Source organism: Equus asinus, chromosome 3, assembly GCF_041296235.1.
Source record: "Equus asinus isolate D_3611 breed Donkey chromosome 3, EquAss-T2T_v2, whole genome shotgun sequence".
Taxonomy (NCBI): domain Eukaryota; kingdom Metazoa; phylum Chordata; class Mammalia; order Perissodactyla; family Equidae; genus Equus; species Equus asinus.
In genome coordinates this window covers 62814666-62836999 of record NC_091792.1, presented here as the reverse complement: position 1 = coordinate 62836999, position 22334 = coordinate 62814666, and the positions used below count along the sequence as shown (strand labels likewise).

General features: G+C 38.1%; 1 protein-coding gene across 2 annotated transcripts in view; it reads right to left on the bottom strand.

The window, feature by feature from the left end:
* KIF13B (kinesin family member 13B) overlaps window positions 1-22334 on the bottom strand; it is a 183157-nt gene that overhangs the window by 103766 nt on the left and 57057 nt on the right. For both annotated transcript variants that reach the window (XM_044766906.2, XM_070505112.1), the window contains exons 3-10: window positions 20156-20168; window positions 16071-16131; window positions 13404-13496; window positions 12102-12282; window positions 8699-8786; window positions 5381-5515; window positions 3294-3406; window positions 2060-2171 (exon numbers count right to left, since the gene is read on the bottom strand). In XM_044766906.2, coding sequence (XP_044622841.2) covers window positions 2060-2171; window positions 3294-3406; window positions 5381-5515; window positions 8699-8786; window positions 12102-12282; window positions 13404-13496; window positions 16071-16131; window positions 20156-20168 — 796 coding nt within the window. The remainder of the gene's footprint in view (window positions 1-2059; window positions 2172-3293; window positions 3407-5380; window positions 5516-8698; window positions 8787-12101; window positions 12283-13403; window positions 13497-16070; window positions 16132-20155; window positions 20169-22334) is intronic.

Sequence of the window (22334 nt, the reverse complement as noted above, 5' to 3'; positions counted from 1 at the left end):
ATTTAAGGAAAAAATACGGCAAAAATCAAAGAAACTATTCATTTCTCTTGCCTAAGAATTAACACAGAGAAGTTACAATTATAACCCAATTTTACTAAACAGAAGATAAAGTGAGCTTTTTAAAAAAGTGTTTGGTTTTGTTCTTCAAGTATTTTCAACAGCTTCTATCAATGTCCGGTATAAGTCAGGTGCTTGCCCTTCTAATGAAAAATAACCTCGATAAGAGCACAGCCTGGCAAAAGACGAGCGCAGCAAAGCCACCCAGGACTCCCATCTTCTTTCTTCACCTACTAGTTCTGCGTCTGCCACCTCATCTGTCAAATGGGAACACCACAGTCTACCTTCCAAGGAATAAATGAGATAATGTATGGGAAGCACTCAGCACAGTACCTGATTCTCCTCAAACAAGTTCTCCTGGCCTCCAGCCTTTGAAATGGCCACTCAATAATGACCTAGGCCATTTTAGCCACATCAATTTATTTAACAAAAGATATTTCCTACTGTTGGTTTAAATGGAGTGAAGTAGCAACACTGAAACAACAGAACAATGAACATTCCGTCTTTTAAACCAGGCATATCCAGGGAATAATCATTAATGATCAGGAAATGTTTCTGTGGCAAGTTTGAGGAAGAAATAAATATCTTATTGAGATTTCTTCTGTAAATTAAGCAAACGAGATTTCAAGGTCAATTACTGACACATGAAGACGAGTACAATTATTTCCCTGGTAGTGAAATGTTTTGTAATATCCCTTTAACTCAAGAGTTATTTAGAATGGTTTTTAATTATCAAATTGTGTTTGTTTATCCTTTTGTTTTAAATTTCTAATTTTATTGCATTTTGACCAAAGGAAGTAATCTACCTGATTTTCTATTGTGGCAAATTTCACTTAATAAAGCATGTCCAAATGGCGTGCAGAGTTTTAGAAAGTAAAGTTGAATACTGGAGACCCTTTATGAGAAAACCCCGTTCCCTTCACAAAAGCAGTTCTCTAAACATGTCGTGGCCTAAGTCAAACGTCGTGTCCTCTAGCGAGCTACGCAGGGGCCTGTCTTTAACTCTCCTTGTATTCTCAATCCCTAGCACAGTGAGGAACAATGTTCAATAGCTTCTTGATCAATGGGAAAATAAGCCATCACAAGACTAAACAGGACTCATAAAATTATTTCTCCATTTAAAAAAAAATAGAAAAGAAGAATGTTATACAGGAAAACTACTTTGTTCCAGGCTGGCCGCTCTATAAGGAGTTAAACTGTCACTAGATTTTATATCCTCTAATTCCCAGCCCAATATCCAATTCACCAAGACTAAAGGGAACCTCGAAGATGAGAGGAAACTTGGAAACAGTCTCTCTTTTCACCAAACTCCTGTTACATGTCATTAATATCTCCCTCATGGAAGCACTAACTCATGTTATAACATTTTGTGTACGAACATTATCTCCCTTACTAGACTCTGAGCAATTAGAGGACAAGGAGTGTCCTACATTTCTTTACATTTTCCTCCTAGCACTTCATACAGTTTTTTTTCTTTCTAATTTCTATTTCTCATTCACATGGTATCAATTAACCAATGAATGACTGTGTGCTCTACTCTGTATCCTCACATAACACCTTTAAGAAGCTGAAAGCAAACTAAAATGATCGTGAGTAACCTTAAAGTCAAACAGAAAAACAAGGTCCAAAATGTCAGTCAAACAAAAGGAGTCTGTGAGAAAGATGGAGCACTCCAGCTGAGTCTGTAAGACAGTGCAAACTCCTTTTCTATGACTCACTCAGCTATCAGATTAGCACTAGGTCGTTTTTCTATTTCCCAAAATCTCAGAGGCAATTATGCGATTCAGTGTGCCCAAAACTCCCACTGCTTCCAGGTTCTGGTGAATCAGGAAGAAATCTATGCTTAATCCATTAAAATTATGATTATCCTATAACAGCCTAATGATTATAATTCTGAACACTGATGGAGGAAATGATAATTGTGAGGGATTAATATTCTACTCTCTAGTCTTACTTTCACCAACCACCAAGAGTATGCCAGGAAAGAAAAAAAAAAACTTACTTTCAGCAGCCAAGTGAGAACTGAATCACGATACGGAACAAATTTATTCTTGTTTTTGCCAGCACTCTGATCTGCTAGTGCTGAGATAACCAGACCGAGGGTTGTGAGGGACCTGCATGGTGCAACAAACAACCATAATAACCATAAAAAACTGAGTATATCAAATGTCACATTTTTGCACAAAGATAGAACATTAAGATGCCTTTGTACCTAGCATGAGAACAGCACTGTTGTCAGCATTTTGCTGCTCAGTTTAAAAATGCGTACACTCTAAAAGCTGATATCTCTCTAATACTACTGCAAGCAAAAACTGCTTAGCTCAATTATTATTTTTCATTTTTGTAAATAAAAATGTGAGCTGTAAATCTTTACATCAAGATAACGACACAAACACCACATATCTTTAAGAAAGGAAGCCACAAACACAATACGATTAATTAAAACATAGTACAAAGCAAAAACATTTTATTTATGTATATATCAACCACTATTCAATAATTGCATAGCATCTGGATGATGGTGTTCTGTGATCTCCAGTAGGTTACTGATGACTTGTACCTCGCCATGTGTCCTTTTGGGAGTGAGAGCCAAAAGGAAAGAAAAGATTCCTGCCCATAGGAGCTAACAATTTAGCTTGAGGTAGAAAATGTAAGCATATGAAGTCATAAAAGGGAGAGCTGTATGCAGCTAGCACCTTGTTGTTTGTTGGGACAGTGACACCCAGGTCAAGATCAACAGGTGGGCTCTGACAGACCTCTTATCTTTATTCTTTTCTTTAGAGTAAACTAGTGGTTCTCAACTGGAGGGTGACTATGCCCCCACAAGGAGCACTGGCCATGTATGGAGATAATGTAGGTTGTCACAATTTGGGGTGGGGGGGAGAGGTGGCAAACACTACTGCCATCTAGTGGGCAGAGGCCAGAGATGCCACTAAACATCCTACACTACACAGGCACCACCTCCTGGGACAAAGAATGATTAGAACCCAAATCTCAACAGAAGTGCTCTTGAGAAACCTCTGACTTGGCTGAGGCTGTGCTCCTCAGCCCCATCAGATATCACAGCAAAACATAAAACAGATGCGGGCCCAGAAAAAAATACATATCGGGAAAAGATTCTAAACTATTTATTCATTATAGCCTTAATCGGTCCAGAATCTTATTCTTTTAATAACCACAGAAGTCCCCTTATTTGGCTGTTAAATCAATAAGGCAATAAAAGCAGGCAACCTTACTTGTTGATGTTGCTGCCCTCCTTCAGCCTGTCACCTGCAGCTCCAGTTTTGGTGGCTCGCTCGCTGCCAGCTAAGTCTATCAAGCTCAGCTTGCCCACTTTCTCTCCGGACGTCTGGAAAGTAAATTGACAAGTACTAATAAACAGTTAAAGAATACAGAAAGCGGTGCTGTCTCTACTGAATGAGTTAATTTTGAAATCCTTTATTAAAGAGTTATTTACTGTTACTTCAAAATTAGTTTGCGCTGCTATAAAACAGGATAAGAAAACTGTACAATCTAGCAGTAGATACACACAAGATTATACACAACTCTACTCATCCAGATAGAGGGAAATTTATCTCAGAAAAAGAGTGCCTCCAAAAATGGGGCATTTTGAAGAGAACTCAATAAAATTTTCAGAGAGAAGTACACAAAAGCACTTATGAAATACAAATTTTAATATAACTTGGAAATATGCTTAAAATTTCGTGAATATTTACCAATCATTCTAAGGGAAAATATTTTCAATTCCTACTGATATAAAAAAAATTAATCTGACTTTTATGTAATAGAAAGATGCCTCAAAAAGTCCACACTTGCTAAAAATTTTTCATATTATTCATATATGATAATTTTACTTTATCAAAAATATTCTATTATGCATTCACACATATAACATATTTTATACTTCAGCAGCAATAGAAGAAATGTGGGAAGCCAATGCCAAAATCTATAGACTGGATCACTTTTAAAACTTTCCTTTAAAATATATATTTCTATTTATTTCCATAAATAAATATGTTGCTAACAAAAGAATATTCAGCTTCCCAAATCAAAAGTACTTTTGGTTAAAAAAAAAAAGTCTTCAGTATGCTTTTGTTTTATGCTGAAAAGGAAATAGGAAACAAAGAACTTTTTGTTGTTACACTAATCTTGCTGTGATGGTAAAAGAAGAAAAATACGATAAAATCCTGCCAAAATACAGCATTTTGCCAGGGTGATTATTTTAGCTTCTGGTATTTGAAATTGACTCACTGATTGGGTGGGCATCATAATAAAACATGCAAAAATTCACACTAAAAGTAAGAGGGAAACACAAATGTGAGTCAACAGAGTTTTCAGTGCATAGAAGCATGTATTTCTCTGGCTCTGTTTACTCTTCACAGATTCAAAACCAAATACTCAAAAAGCTACTCTACAAATCTAGCAATCTTATAGTACAACCCCCCAGTGCAATTTATTCCTTCCAGGACTTAGCTGTTTGGCAGAAGGTAATATTTCAAAAGTTATCTCCACTGCATCAGGTGGAGTATTAACACTGGCTTATACCATTAGCTACCATCGTTTAAAGCTCAAAAAGTCCTTTGGCAGAGACTCTGGACCATCAGCTCGCATAACTTCTGTTCTACCTTCCTTTAGTTGGAGAGGGTGGAGAGCCAAAACCTACATTCCTCAGACTCCTTGCAGCCAGGGTTCAGGATGTGACTTAGGTTCCATCAGTCAGACACACTTGCTCAAGATTTGGAAAGCAAAAGTAAAGCAGAGGCCATTCCCCTGCCCCCTTTTTTGTTTTTCTCTGCTGGGAAGCAGGATGGTAGAAATATGAGGTTTTCTAAGAGCGTCCCAGCATACACTCTCCAGCTTCCAGGGTGCTAACAAGAAAGATGATACGTGTGAAAGGGTCTACTAGCTGCCTTCTTTTGCCCAGTTTGTTCCTTCCAGCAGCTTGGGCTGACTGCTGTGTCCTGGCTACACTTATGCTGTGGGGCGTGCCTGGAACTCACAGCTCACAGCACAGTGGCAGCCTCACAGGCAGCAGTGGCCCTGGTGGATCAGATCTGTGCTGTTCTGGGACTTATTCCTAGAGATTCAGTCTAGAACCCACTCCTCCTTGGCTGTTCCAACAACTCTGTAATCAGCCAAGCCTCTCCATGAAATCTCTTTTCTGTTTACCCAGAGTGGCTTCTGTTTCTTGTCATGAGTCCTAATTGATAAATATGTCTAGCTAGGACTTTCAGTCATCTTATACCTGAAGGGAATAAGATAAACCATGATCCACTTTAGAAATTCAAAAAAGAAAAAAAAAGTCATGCAACTGAACACCTACCCCAGACTTCATGTCGTACAAAGTATGTGTGAGGGTGATTTTGAAGACTGCATGGGATCGGCTGCTCTCTTCGTTCATGTTGGTGGCAGCAACTGTACGAGATTTGTTACCCTCAGACATCAAAGACTCAATATCCTAAGTTGAAACAAGTCATAGACACACATGTCATTATCTGTCTAATAAAATAATAAAACTCTACAAGATTATGAAATGCATTGTAAGTTTCACTACTTAGTCAACCACATTTGGAGTTTACATGTTTTTCAATGAACATTAACTGCCACAGAGTACACCAGCCAATACTGTCTATGAAAACTCAAATAAATCACATTATTTTCTGTACATGCAGAATAAAGTGGCAACATTCAGAATTACAAAAGTTTAGAAGCTATGTGTTAAGTCCCACAAGGTGGACAAGTATGCCATGCCAATCCTCATCTAATCTAGAAATTTTTAAAAATTTAGTTTATTTAATTACAGAAGCAATAGAAGTTAACTGTCAAATCAAATTAGATTACAGTCATGTGCCGCACAATGACGTTTGGGTCAACAACTAATCGTATATATGATGGAGGCCCCATAAGATTAGTATCATATGGGCTGGGTGTGTGGTAGACTATACCATCTAGGTTTGTGTAAGTGCACTCTATGATGTTTGTACAGCGACAAAGTTGCCTAACGACACATTTCTCAGAACGTATCCCCATCATTAAGCAGCGCATGACTGTATACGAATAATCCACAAACAAAAATAATTTGTCTCCCCTTCAAGCTGGCATAGCACTGTATCATCACCTTGGTGTATCTTACCACACCTGTTTTTAAAAATGAGAACATCAAGAGACTAATTTCCTGCACAGATTTACTACTTTGTTGCCATTACTGCTAAAACAGGGACAGCATGAGGCAATAGAAAGATCATGGGATCTTCATTTTTAAAAATGTTATAAGCTCTAAAACACTTACTCAACCAATCTGAATTTTAGTTTCATAAATAAAAATACAGAGCTATAACATCATCTACCTTACAAGGATTTTAATGAGGAACAAGATAGATGACATGTGTGAAACAGCCTACTGGGCAGCTCCTTTTATCCAGCCTCGTCTTTCCACTAGAGGAACCCAACCTTCAGCTAAGCACATTGCAGCACAGCTGAGAGACTACATTTCCCAGACGTCCTTGTGGTTCAGTGCGGCCACACGACTAAGTTTTAGCGAACTGAGAGGTTAAGTATAATACAGGTCACTGGGAATTTTCCATAAAGGGAGTAGGCATGCTCTTACATTTTGGTTCTAAGAGCCTCCTTGAACTATGAGAGTAAGGGCATTACCAGAGAGCTGGCAAGACTCTAGGTCCCTAACAGCATCTTTGGAACCACCATACTAGCCCTCTCACCATTCATTCATTCTTTTATTCATTCAACTGTTCACTCAAATATACACTGAAAGCACCTACTATGTGCCAGGTACAGTTTAAGGTACTGAGGATATGTAATGACCAAAACAGGTAACAATTCATTTTCCAAAGAACTTAAATCCTGTTATATTTTTTCTGTTATACGCAACCAAACCCAATGCTGACACACATAAATAAAAACTTTGAAAATCATAAGATTCTATTTTGCTGTATAAATGAAAAAGAATAATGGTTAAGGAAAAATTCAACATGACAAATAAAAAGACTCAAAGTAAAAATATTAACTGCCAAAAGAGGTATAAGTAGGCACCAGATGAAAATCAACAACAAAAATCACAATTTTCTAGATCCATTCTAAATCCATTTTAGATCCATGAAATCTGATAATCCTGAGGCTTAATGTAAAAGCTTTATCCTATTAGCCTACATTTATTCACTGGTCTCCAGTCTGTTGTCTCATACATAAACTCTGTATTGAGCCTTTTAATTTTTTAAACAAGCAAAATTTTTTTTATACTTTCTAATCTCCTCTGAAATACCAAAAAGAATCCTGATCTCTCTCCAATGTTGCATAAATAAGTTCTCAAATGATCATTATTAAAACAGAGTTACGCATCGCTAAACAACAGGAATAAGTTTTGAGAAATATGTTGCTAGGTCATTTCATCGTCATGCGACTATCATAGAGAGTACTTACACAAACCTAGATAGTATAGCCTACTACACGCTTAGGCTATTTGGTACTAATCTTGTGGGACCACTGTTGTATATGTGGTCCATCACGGACCAAAATGTCGTTAAGCAGTGCATGACTGTAACAACAATATCTAACATTTATATAAGTACTCTAAAGTTTTCAAAGACTTTTCACATGCATTATCCCATTGGATCTCCTCCAGGAAGCCTTCTGGACACCACCTTCCCCAGACACCTACGTATCCATTTAAGAACCCCTTCTCCAAACTATGATGAATCTTGAATATGCATCAGTCACTGAATTTAAAACCATGTTGTTTTACAATATCTTTATAACAACTGTAAGCATCTCGAAAGAACGGACCATCTCATTCATTTTTTACATTCTCAGTACCTAGCACAATGCCTGGCATATGATAGCTGTTCAATAGATGTTTACCAAGTTTACTAATGTTTACTAAATGAAGTATCATTGACCAAATGGCAGAATTGATTAATGAACAAAGGAACAAATGATCCTACCTCATAAGATGGTCAAGACAATAAAACTAATTTCCATTTTAAACATTAGGACAAAGAGACTTGGTGAGGTAGAGTAAATGATCCAGAGTCATATGAGAGTCATACAAAAGGATTAAGTGTCACTAAATCAACACTCTCTGACTTCAGTGTATGTTACATCATAGCGTCTCACTCCACCCCCATTTCCCAACACGCAAAGCCTCACGGACTCACACAAAGCAGAACTGCGAAGTGTGAAAGTAAAAAGAACTATGTGAGTGATTCTCTCATACTAGAAACAGGATTTGAATTCCAACTATTCAACTCATATATTTTATTTCATCAAATCAACTAAATCATGAGCAACTCCATTACTTTATGAACTACTAGGGAAGAAAAAAAGCTGCCATTTATCATTTTAAGATGCAATTGCGAGGCACAGCACAATTTTGGAGCTCATAAAATATGAAAAAATGTGTCTCACAACAGATGAAAAGGAATGCCTTGGAAATATATATACCTTCTCGCAAAATTAAACTATCCTAATAGTCATATACAGTTTTTTAAGTAAAAAATTTTTGTAAAAAGTGATTTATTAAGCGATAATACTATAAGTTTTTCTAATTTCAAAAAAATAATCACCACAAATTAAACCAAAAAAAACCTGCTCCACTGAATTTAGTTTATATAAAGTAAGTTGTTACCTTATAGCTTGTGACAGCCAGTTTAGAAAGTCCATCAACATAGGGTCCCAATACATTGTGCTCTCTGACTTTTAACGTTTGACGGCTTCTGTTCATTAAAAACATAGAAATGATTTTTAAACAATAAGCTGTTTTTTAAAGGACGCAACTGTGCTCCATAAAGTATATGCTGAATTCAACAAAGATCTCAAATAAATAAAACCAACCGACTTGATCTCAGAAGAATTTAAACTAAAATTTAAAATCTTGACTGGCAAGAAAAACTTCATAATGTGATAAAATATCACATTACTCAAAAGGGTACACTGTGGGATGTCTATTTACCACCACAAAGAATGCAGAGTCAAATAAATACAAATAGTCTATTTGTCATATCACAGAATGTGGTACAAAGAGCAGAAATTCAACAAATGTTAACTGTGCAAGAAAGGAAAATTACAGACCAACCTCAATCATGAATAAAGACAGACAGACAAAAGACAACAAACTGTGTCTAATAATGATTTTAAAACTTAAAATTGGGCTTAGCCCAGGACTGCCAGGTTATTTTAACACTAGAAAAAGATTCACAACCTTTACGACGCTGATAGACTAAAGGGGAAAAGAACATACATGATCATGTCAATAAATGCAGAAAAAAGTATTCAATAAAATTAAATACTCATTCATGAATAAAAAATAAACAAACCTCTTAGCACACAACAAATTGATAAACCAAGTAAAGGGCATCCACCAAAAAACTAGAGCATTTAGCACGGTTAATGATATCAACCAAAAAATATTAAAAATATTTGTTGATGATTGTATGACATGTGAATTATATCTCAAAAAAGCTCTTTAAAAATAAAAACACAGGGCTGGCCCCATGGTGTACTGGTTAAGTTTGCCATGCTCCACTTTGGCGGTCTGGGTTCATGGGTTTGGATCCCAAGATCTACACCACTCATCATGCACATACACCACTCGTCAGCCATGCTGTGGCAGTGACCCACATACAAAATAGAGGAAGACTGGCACAGATGTTAGCTCAAAGCTAATCTTCCTCAAACAAAAAAAGAGAAGACTGGTAACAGATGTTAGCTCAGGGCAAATCTTCCTCAGCAAAAAAATTAACAAATAAAAACACTACAATAAAAAGAGGAATATTTGTTGATGGTGAGATTACAAGTGATTCTTATTTTACATAACTTAATATTTTCTAGTGATTTGGAATCTTTTAGTACCCTAGGATGAACCACTAAAAACTTTACTTACTATCATAAAATTGTACATAAAGTAGATATAGAACAAATATTTGACTCAGTTCTGACCTCAGGATACATGCTATTATAACTGAGTTAACTACTGCCAATCCTCCTCTTTTTGCTGAGGAAGACTGGCCCTGAGCTAACATCCATACCCACCTTCTTCTACTTTATACGTGGGACGCCTACGACAGCATGCTTGCCAGGCGGTGCCATGTCCGCACCCGGGATCTGAACTGGCAAACCCCGGGCCACCAAGAAGCAGAACATGCGAACTTAACTGCTGCGCCACTGGGCCGGCCCCTTCCCTTTTTCTTAAAGATAATATATACCATATTACCTCCTGAGTAAGCAACATAATTACATTACTACACATAATATATGCTGAATTAATAAAATTAGTACTTGAATAACAAAACTAAGTTGTCTCAAATAGTCTTTCACTGAAAAAGGACCACTTTCAGGGTTTTTAATCTATTTACTTCAACTCTTCAGAAACACTACAAAAATCCTCAAGTAAATCTTCATGGGAGGACAAGAATAAAAACAGCTAACACTTATTACGCACTTACTCTGTACCAGTCAATGTTCTAGGACCTCAGGTGTGTCATCCCAGTCTATCTTCACAACAGCCCTCTGAGATATTACGTAATCTTATCACTCCCCCTTCTGTACAAATGAGGCCTCGAAAGCATAAGGAACTTGCTCAATAGGTAACAATTAAAGGACCTGGATCCAGAGCTAGGTGATCCAAAGGCCATGCTGTTGATTACTAAACTACACAAAAGACAAACATATAAGAAATTACTGAAGACTATAAACAAATTGAAGATACAGTTCAAGCTATTTCACATACGCACTGTGGAATGCAAACACAAGAATGAAGTCAGCCAAGAATTTCTGGAAAGACTAGGTCTGGGCTGGACCTCTAACAAAGTGCTGGTCTTCACAGAGGGGAAGATGCAAGAACAAGTACTCAAGGCACAGAAAGAGGACAAGGGCACGAGATTCAGCAAGATGTGGGTACCTGAGCCGTAACTTTCCTACCTCTGGCCTCCTTTTGTTCTCTGTTTTGATTGCCTGCATATTGCCCTCCACTCACGCTGGACGGCTGGGTCACTCTCTAAACAAGTGATTTCTTCACACTTCCACACTTTGGCACAGGCTGTCCCCTAAGCCTGAACCGTTCTCACCTAACTTCTCAGCGGACAGACTCCTACTCAACACGAAATTTATCAAGCACCCTCCGAGGAATCTTCCCTTCTCCTCTGGGCAAAGACTCATTCTGATTGAGCATCACTATGAGTCACTGCCTCTAAGACCATCTTTCCTTGATCATCTTCATCCAAACACAACATAATGTCCCTTCATTGTCCTCCACGCTTTCTGTAAACCTCAGCTCATTTGGCTCTTCGAGCTTCTGAATGCTGTTTTTACTCAATAAGCCACAGGCTATGGTTATCATCTGTTCTTTCTCTCCAGTGTTGCACTTCCTTAAAATCCAGACTCGGAGAACTCTGTGTGCAACGAACAGATTTCCTCAGATACCTTATCTTCCTCATTAGGTTCAGCTACAACTGCAGAGTGATAATAGCATTTTTTAGGGCTTTCTAATACTTCTGAGCCACTTTTTCAAAGACTACACTATAAAATGGGACTTTTTTTCTCTAGGAATCCTTAAAATTAACTATTCTAAAGTCCAGGTTTCACAACTCTGATTATGTCTCTCCCTCACTTCACAGACTGCAAACAAACAGCTAAATTCCACCTGAAATTTCTGGATTTTAAATAAATAAATAACCTACTTGATTAAGGATACCAGTTATCCTGATACTAAGTAACTTAATTTTCACTATGTATTTTTTGTTTGTGGCTCTGGATGTATCTGAGAAAGGCAGTATGACCCACACACATGCTGTTCCACTACACTTCCCTGCCCCATCGCAGCCCTGAGTTCAAAAGCCCAGAACTGGCTGCAGGAAGCCACTCAATGTAACTAAGAACAAATCACAATGACGATAACGAGATAAAATCACAGGGACAGCAACTAGATAAATAACTCTCTCCGAGAGTTCAAGATAAAAAATGTCACCTCAGCCAATTTATTAAGTCTGTTTCAGTCCATAATACTAAAACATTCAAGTCTCAAAGTCTTTTACCCTTTTGGATCAAGAAGGTCTCTAACTTTCTCATTATAAATTTCCATATAGGACACTTCTACTTTAAAACTCTGCTCTTCATTTTCCTCTCTCTGAGTCCGTTCAAAGAGTCCACTGCAAAGTCTCGGGATTAATCCAGGTTGGTCAGCTGTGCCCATCATGGTATAAGATTTTCCAGACCCTAAAAAAGGAAATCATAGTGCTGTCTCTTTGAGAAGTTTAAATACATAACCCTCTTTCCATTGCTCAAAATAAATTACTAGCACTTAGCAAAATGCCCAAAATAAAATAAGAAATATACCCAAATATAACAATGAAACTAATAAATACAGAAGCTTTCCCAATGCATATGTAGACGTCAAAAGTAAACCTCCTTTAGAAAGAAAACAAAAATCTTCTTTAACCATCTTCATCCTTAAAAAAAATTACCTAAAACAACTAAAAAATAGTGAGGGCTGAAGAGCTTTCTAAAATTAACTGGGAATATCCATATGATGAATACTATTGTACCTGCTCCCAACCACTAATCATAGCACAAAATATACGTTATCCCTCTGGGCCCCAGAGAAAATTAACTTACTACCCTTTGGCAATAGTGTGGAAACCAAAGAGTAATTTTCTTTTTCTACTATAAAATTATTTTCTCCACTGTACCAAGAATACATATTCATTAAAGAAAATTGAGAAAATGCAGGAAAATAGAAAGGAAAAGTTAAATCACTCACAGTCCTAACTTAAGTAAAATTCTTTTTCCTTTTCAGTAGCAGTGATTTTGTAAACACTCTTTTAATCATACAAGTTGCTGCTTTTGTCAACTGACACTTTAATATTATCATAATATCTAAAACTAATACACCACTTCCTATGTTCCAGGTCGTTTCTAAAAGTTTTCACGTTATCTCACTGTGACAACCCTATAAGGAAAGTCTATAACTATCAACATTTTACAGATAAGGAAACTGAGGTGTAAGTTTCCCGGCTGGTCAGTGGCAGGAGCAGGGTTGGAGCTGGGATAACCCAGCTCAGAGTTCGTGCTCTCATAACCACTACACGTACCGCCTCTTGAAAATATCAGAAGCACTCTTCTATGAAGAATAGTTTTCAACTGGACAAGCTATACAGTATACCCTTAAAAAAGTGACTCTTTCACTTTAAATAGATTTTCTTTCCTGTTGACCACAGAAGAAGTCAGAACACTCCTTATCAATCATAACTGATAAGATGCTAACAATATGTATTCTTTTTAGTATTTTCTCTGTTATGATCCTTAAAGCAAAAAATATATATATTATTTAACATTACCAGTCTGTCCATAGGCAAAGATACATGCATTGTAGCCATCAAAAGCATTCTGAAGAATATTCTCCCCAAGGCATTTGAAAACATCATCTTGACCTAAAAGAGAGAGAGAAGGAGAAAAAGAAAGGATGAAGCCAAAACTACATGTGAACAATCAAAACAAAAATGTACTTTTCTTTTCAGCTTATCTCCAAACAAGATTTTTAAACTTGATGATGCTTCCAAAGCCTTGACTATATACCACTCAGCTAATGCTTTATTCAGTGAGTTTTGGAGTTCAAAACAATCATATATATCAATCCCTCTCCTTTTCCTCAACGATAATTTTTTTTTCATTTGGAAAGATTTGTTTTTTATTTTTTAAACAAACTCGTAAGGCAGAAAATACTGCTCTAGAACAAAATTCCAAGTCTCTTCATAAAAAACACAGTTGTGGTTAAATTCATGGGTGGCTTGTTTTGTTTCTGTCGCCAACTGTTTGGAAGCAGTGGTCTATGGTGACTAGCAGCAGCTCTCCAGGGATTCTCTCTTTCTCAGTGATAACTTTTAATTACAGGGTCTACAATACATACCAGCTGCTTCAGGGAGGAAGATCTTGGAAATCATTCTTCTAGTTTTCGATCATGGACATAAATAATAGGATCAAATGCTCCTCCACAGGCTAAATTAAATATGCCAATAGTCAAACATAACCTTTACAAATCATTCAACCTCTCTGAGGTCTTCAATATTGTGATATTGTTGAGCTATAAGAAATATATTTCGGTTATCTGAATGACTCTCATATACATTTGGTCTTCATCCACAGTTCTTGGCTCAAGTCTCCAGAAACTCCTGGAATTTCCTAAGTGTTGAGAGTGATCAAGGTGTCTTTGGTTATGTTAATGAGGTGACTTTTAGAAAGCAACTAAGGACGGGGGCTGGTTGTCAGGAGAACCAACAGTGATCATAGGGTTGGAACTTTCAGTCCCATCCTCCAACCTCCTAGGAGGGGAGAGGGCCTGGAGGTTGACTCATTCTCCAATGGCCAATGATTAATCAATCAAGCCTATGTAATGAAGCCTCCATAAAAACCCAGAAGGACAGAGTCCAGAGAGCTTCCCAGTCAGTGAAGACGTGGAGGTGCTGGGAGAGTGGCGTGCCTGGAGAGGGCATGGAAGCTCTGCACCCTTTTCCCCACACCTTGCCCTATGTAGCTCTTCCATCTGGCTGTTCCTGAGTTAAAGTCTTTTATAATAAACCGGCAATCTAGTAAGTAAAATGTTTCTCTGAGTTCTGTGAGCCAATCTAGCAAATTAATCAAGCCCAAGAAGGAGGTCGTGGAAACCTCTGATACACAGCCAGTTGGTCAGAAGCACAGGAAACAACCTGGGCTTGGGAATGGTATCTAAAGTGGCAGGGGGAGGGGGCAATTTTGTAGGCCTGAACACTTAACCTATCAAATCTGATGCTATCTCCGGGTAGTTAGTGTCAGAATTGAACTGAAGTGCAGGATACCCAGCTGATGTCCACGGCATTGCTTGGTGCGGGGAGAGAGGAATCCCTCCCTCTCAACAAATTGGATTTGTGATCTGGACACACTTTAAGTATAACATGAAAGAACTGGGCGCTGTTATGTTTGTTATGTTCTGAATGCTATAAATAGTATTCCATTATGCCTCACTTCCTAATTAATTTGCCAGATTAGTACATCATCATGAAATTTCCGATATGGAAGCAATCCTTAAAGTCATCATTGGGCCAGCTAAACCACATTAACCTTAACTTTTTGAAACAGCTGTAGTACAACTGTTTCTCATGACAAAAGCCGATACAATATGACACTCAATATTTAAAAAAAGATTGTTTAGAAATAGGTGTTGTAAGCAGTCAGGAATAAAGGAAATAAAGGGCTGTCACTGTAGTCCTAAACTTGTGAAAAGGGGCTTCAGACAGTCATCATTGAGGACAGTAAGAGAATAACAGAATACCAGAGCACATTAAGAAAGAACATAGTATATTGTTCTCCATTAAAGAGAGAAAACAGAACACTGAAAGCTTAAGTGATTTACTCAAAGTCACAGAGGCAATCAGGAGTAGAGCCTGGACTAAACTCCAGGTTTCCTTTTCTCCTGGCTCTTCTTTTCTTACACAAAGGTGCCTCTCCAGACCACAGCACAGACATCTAAGCAAATCTAAGAGGCTACTGTGTGCTACTGGTCCTATGCAAGGCCTGGGGATGCGTGTGAGTAAGATAACCTCAACCGTGTACCCTATTAACCTAACTTTATCATATTATACCAAGAACAACACACTGTGACTCTCTCATTTCCCAATCAACATAAAAAACTCTAATAGTGGGGCTGGCCCCGGGGACCAGTGGTTAAGTTCACGCACTCTGCTTTGGTGGCCCGGTGTACACCAGTTCGGATCCTGGGTGCTGACCTAGCACCACTTGTCAAGCCATGCTGAGGCGGTGTCCCACATAGAAGAACTAGAAGGACATATAACGAGGATATACAACTATGTATTGGGGCTTTGGGGAGAAAAAAAAACCTCATAGCAAAGACTGGAGGAAGTTCTCTACATAGTTTTTAAAATTACAGAAAATAATACTCTGATACTTTATGGAAAAAATATTAAAACACCTTTTCTGTATTATCAGTAGTTAACAGGATGTTATACTCTTACCTGCATACTTTTCTCTGACAGATTCATCCATAGACCAAAAACAATGATCATATGCAAACACCTGTTGAAAAATAAAAATAATATAGTATGTATTAAGAACAAAACCTTAACGTACCTATAATGTTATAACGATGTCATAACATTGAAAACATTATTTATAATAGTGAAGTAAAGACAAATTACTCTCTTACAATGGAAATGAAATTATTTATGTTCCAGTCTTATTGTACAGTTTGATCTTTTATGTTTACTACTTTCTAAAATATGCACTCTTTTTTTGTGCTCTTCTGACAGTTTTTTTTTTTCATTTTTTGGATTTCATGTTTTATAATTTAGTCTCTTTAAGAATTTTATTTATTTATTAAAGATTGGCCCTGAGTTATCATCTGTTGCCAATTTTTTTTTTTTCCTCTTCTTGTCTCCAAAGGCCCCCAGTACATAGTTGTATATTCTAGTTGTAGGTCCTTCTAGCTCTGCTCTCTGGGACACCGCCTCAGCGTGGCTCAATAGGCGGTGCTAGGTCCGCACCCAGGATCCAAACCAGTGAAACCCGGGGCCTAAATGAAACTGTGTCTTAATTCATTTCAGCTTGCATTTCAAACTCTCCCACTTTTAGAGTTTGTTGCCTTGCTTCCTGATGACAGTTTTCCTCTTGTGCCTTTATACAGTTGTCCCTTGGTATCCGTGGGAGATTGGTTCCAGGGCAGATACCAAAATCCATGCATGCTCAAGTCCCTACAGTCGGCCCTGCCTCTCTGAGAATGCAAAACCCATGGATACAGAGGGCCGACTGTATGTTAGCTTGCCAAGTGCATCCGAATTGAAAGTTTGTATTTTATGGTTTACGTAATTGCTTGTTTTTTTCCTCTCCCTTTGGCCACCTTTACACGACTAGTTACACTGCCACTCACAGGTACTGAAGTCCAGATTTTCATCTCCCCAAAGCCCAATGTCTCTACTCCCTCCTCTTTACAAAGATACGAACTCAATGTTGGTGGCCAAAAACCTTTTTTTAAGCCTTCATTCATGTTAGAGCCTCATCCAAATCAGTTTTCACATGGGAGCTTCTCCAGTCCTCAACTATACATCAAGGTCCCCTTTAATCCGCAAGAGTTGAACTTCCAGTCACCTCTGAGAACCTGTGTCTGATCCCAAAGCCCAGTAAATACGCTGCTTCAGCCCCAGCTTGCTGCTAGCCCCTGAAGTAACCTATGTTGTTTTTTAATATGATGACATGATTTTAATATTTTAACATATTTTACCTCTCCCTGCTATGAGTGTGGAGGTGGCAGGAGAATGTTTCTCTGTGAATTCACAAGACTACGTGGACCAGAGGTCTAAAAGTTAATGTTTTCTTGTTTGAGGAAGATTAGCCCTGAGCTAACTGCTGCCAATCCTCCTCTTTTTGCTGAGGAAGACTGGCCCTGAGCTAACACCCGTGCCCATCTCCCTCTACTTTATATATGGGACGCCTGCCACAGCATGGCTTTGCAAGCGGTACCATGTCCGAACCCGGGATCCAAACTGGCGAACCCCAGGCTGCTGAAGCAGAATGTGCAAACTTAACTGCTGTACCACCGGGCCAGCCCCTAGAAGTTAATTTTTTTAAGAAAGGAAATTAGATTAGGATGGTGAATTAAGTATGCATGCCTATATTCCCCTCCTACCTGAAATTAATTCAAAATGATAGAGGGAGGGAGGGAAAGGACAAAAAGAGGAAAGAAGAGTGGAAAGGAAAGTTTTTGAAAGCAAGATTGCTTGCTTGTACCTGGATCAGAAATTGAGAATCCCTGAAAAACAGCTGCAAAGAGACTAATGGGGAGTATTTTGGGGTAGGAGCCACAGGGAGAACACAGGCCAAAACACTGCAAAAGGAGATGGCTATAAAGCTACGAGCAGTTCTCGGAGTGCACCAGGAGAACTGCTCAACCAGCACGAGAGGACCCTGGGGGCACCCAACAGGAAGACTGGCTAAAAACGCCTTTAAAGCTGGGAAGGATCAGAACACCCATATCTCTGTGCAAAACAGCAGGCAGGGGAGGCACCTGTTCCGTGGGATGGGGCAGTGATGGGGAAGCTGGCCCAGAAAGGCAAGCAGAAGCCCCCTTTCGCAGGAAGAGGGGGAGCCCTGAGCCCAGAAGCCACGCGCCAGCTGCAGTTCTACATTGTACATTACTAACCCTCAACATTTGTCCAAAGCTGAACATGTATTATCAGTAGTGGTGGCTCACTAGGTTAGCAATTCTCCAGCAGCGAAAGGAGGAAAAGAAGAAGGAAGATGCAGGTAGTTCTCAAAGGACTGTGTATCAGAATTTCGGGCAGGGCTGCTGCTTTTCAAACTACATTTGTCAGCCATGGTGAGAATCATTTCAGCAGGGTGAGAATAAAGAAAATGTGAGGCTCAAACTAGGTTTCCTCTGTTCTCGCTTTCAACTCTCCTCTCTTATAATTTTATTTAATTCTATTCTTAACAAGATTAAAGAGAAACCATCCTGATTCTTTTCTTGTAAGCTTAGCTCTCACTTCAACAGTCCCATCACCACATGTGTGGACTTAACAGAGATCAGGCTCTAAATAGCACTCTGCTCTATTATTTTGATTTCTTTCTTTGTTTTAATTTAGGGGTTTCTTGAACGACTCCATTTCTTATTCTCAATTCTAGTAGAGCAGAGCTGACACTAGGTGCTTGGCCCTGATCACAAGACACTGAGCGAGAAGAAGGGAAGAGCCTGGCGGCTGGCAGGTGGGGGCTGGGACTGGAACCCAGCCTCTGGGCCAGCAGTCCGCTCACCGCTAGGCTCTCCACCACCAGGCTAGATGAGCTCTATTCCCCAATTATACGAAAGCATCACAGCCGGGTACAAGGTTGGGAACTAATGAACACTTAGTTCTTATGTATTAACGACAGTAAATGGTCCTCTTAAGTTTTAGCAATTTTGTAAATTATAGGAATCTTCCAGTCAGGGATTTCCTAAAGCAAACAAGCCCTTTTCTTTCCAAATAAACATTTTTCCTTTAAAACTTTGTTTAAAACCACCTTTTTTCAAGTAACAGAGAAAAAACACACATTTTCTGTAACAAAGTCAAATAATATAGAAGCATAGAGTTAAAAATAAAGGTCTCCCATTCACCAAGCGGACCTCTCCCTAGAGGTAACCACTATGTTAACAGTGTGGTGTTGGTCCTTCCATATTTTTTTATGTCAACACATTTTCTCTAAACATTAAGATACAGTTGAATTAAAACATGAATAGTTTTTAAATAGTCATGTAATGTTTCCTCACATCTTTACTGCAATCTCCAGCCTCTATTCTATCAAAAAGAAAAAAAAATGCAGCATATTTTCATAGAAAAGATAAAATAAAATTAGTTTTACATATATAAAGAAATCAGTGCCATATTAAACTATTTTAAAAAGTCATTCAGAGTCCCAAACAACCACATCTATACATATTTTAGCAACAATAGAGAATGGAATTACTATTCAACCACAGACTCTAAAACAAAAGCAAAACTCCAAGAATGCAGATAAAAATCTGAATTTCCTGGAAATGGTCAATTGAAAAATATAGTCCTTGTGCCCACTTTGGCACACCTATAAATTCCTTCAAAGACATAGGAACTGATGGGCCCACTGAAGTTTCTTTAGAATCTAGGCTTCAAGGTAAGATGAAGACACATTTCCTTGAGGAAGCCGTGGGCCGGGACAGGTTTCTGTTGGCGTGGAATGCGTCCCCAGCTGTCTCGGGAGCCACATGGATGAGTCTGCATAGCATGGTGCTAACCACAGTTTGGAACGACCAGTTTCAAGCCAATCCATGGTGAACGCAGAGCACAAAAGGAATCTGTGTTGCAGTTGCCAGGAGACTGGCCAGAATTGGTCAAAATACAAATACAGCTTTTCCATAACCCTCCAGTCCCTCCTGTGCCAATAAACGGCTTCAGATTTATGAATAGGCTGGCAGATGGCATTACTTTTACAAAAGTGACAGACACAAAATATTTTTGAGAAGAAAATTACCAGTACTTCAAAAATACCCACATAAGATCTTCACAAGCATCACATAATAAACCAAATTTCTTACCTTTGGCTGGCTTCTGAGTTCCCAAAAGAGATGTCATCGTTGACATGGAAAAAAAGGGAGAAAGTTTAAAAAGATTTTTTTCAGTTTAGAAGACTCTTTTTGAAAGGTCAAATGATTATAATAAACATCATGTAAACGTTTATTAAGAACACAAAATGGGGCCAACCCTGTGGCCAAGTGGTTAAATTCGCGCACTCCGCTTCAGAGGCCCAGGGTTTCGCTGGTTTGGATCCTGGGCGCAGACATGGCACCGCTCATCAGGCCGTGCTGAGGCAGCATCCCATGTGCCACAACTAGAAGGACCCACAACCAAAATATATACAACTATGTATTGGGGGTATTTAGGGAGAAAAAGCAGAAGAAAAAAAGGAAGATTGGCAACAGATGTTAGCTCAGGTGCCAATCTTTAGGAAAAAAAAAGAACACAAAATATTAACTTTGAAAGCAAATAGCAATTTAAAATAAAGAATAAATTAATATCTATTTACTAGTATGGTAAAGTGCTAATTATAGAAACTAACTTGTATCTCTCAAGTAGAACAAAGATTATCTGAGCACTGGATAATTTTTAAATTTAATATTTCTGCTTCATGCACTTTGCTTATTCTTGTATATGCCTTATACTTAAAAAATTCTTTACTTTTTGTCATCTGATTTCATTTCCAAGTAGTTTCCTCTGCTTTAATACATCAGCAGCTTACTCTCTATCTCTTTAGGTTCTGGCTACGAAAAAAAAAGTTAAAAGAGCAACTAACTTTTTTCCAGTGAATTACTACTTACTGAATTACTCACCTATTACTTACTCTTCTAAGCTTACCCAGGTGCTTCTCACCTCCCTGCCTCCAAAACTGCCGCTCCCTTACATCTCCTTGGGGTACAGGAATATAACCCAATCCAATATAACCTTGACATAGTTTTAAACTTAGAGAAAAGCTGTAAGAACAGCATAAAGAACTCCCTTCACCCAAAGTCACCAAGTGTTAACATTGCCACAGTTGCTATATCATTCTCCCCGTCTCCTCTAGATATATATATATATATACATACACACACATATATATTATCTTTTTAACCATCTGAGAGTAAGTTGCAGACATGCTTCTTCAGTCCTAAATACTTCAGTGTGTAATTGCTAAAACCAATAATGTTCACTTACATAACCACAATACAATATCAAAATCAGAAAATTTAATAATAAAAGAAAGTACTTTTGAAACTGGAGTGAAATAGAACAATAACTAGAGCTTTAGGAATAATTGGTCTCTCTCAGAAAATCAAAGCACCAACTCAAACCTAAAACTTGAAAGGAAACTGTACATGGAAATGCTTCCTTCCAATTGTCGACACATCTTCTTGTCTCTTTGTCTCATAAAAGATTTTCTTCTAAAATAAATTTAATATTTATTCGTATCAAATGATTTCAGGTAAGAATACTAAAACACCAAGGCAGGTCTAGCAAATGAGTGACACTTGTCTAATAGATTTTGGAGTAACAGCCAATGTGCTAACATATAAATGAAAATAATTTCTCTGGAATAAGACAGACAGAAAAATTTCCCGACAAAAAGACGTGTAGAATACTGATAGAGGTTACTGACATATGCTATCATCTTTTTATAGGTCTTTATGAGCAAAGCAGATTCTCATCAATTACAGGCAGCTTACCTATAAACCCAGCTGGAGGTAAGAACAGAACCAGCATGTATGAAATGCCTATGTTAGGCCAGGTACACTGCATGCTACTTCATTTAACTCTCCCAATAACTTTGCAAGATACTATTATTATTCTAGTTTCACAGATGAGAAACTTAAGGCTCAGAACAGTTAAATGACCTGTCCAAGACACAATAACAAGCAGTGATGGATCTGGGATGTAAAACTAGGTCTTCTGACTCCAAGTCCATGTTCTTTCCCTCTCCCACACTGGTCAAAACAGCCTCGTCAAGTTTCTTCTGAAGAATCTATGAGTCATGCATTAACAACTGCTCCTGCTAACTGAAATATTTCCCAATGTATTAATTTCCTCCATTCTAATTATTACCCAATAAAAGGTCACCACTTGGTGCTTGTGCCAGTGTAAGTTTACTTATTCATTATATTTATAAAAACTCCAGACTGTCTTTTCTGAGAGAAAAATAAGGTATTTAGCATGATACTACAAGTTTAAATAAAATATTTT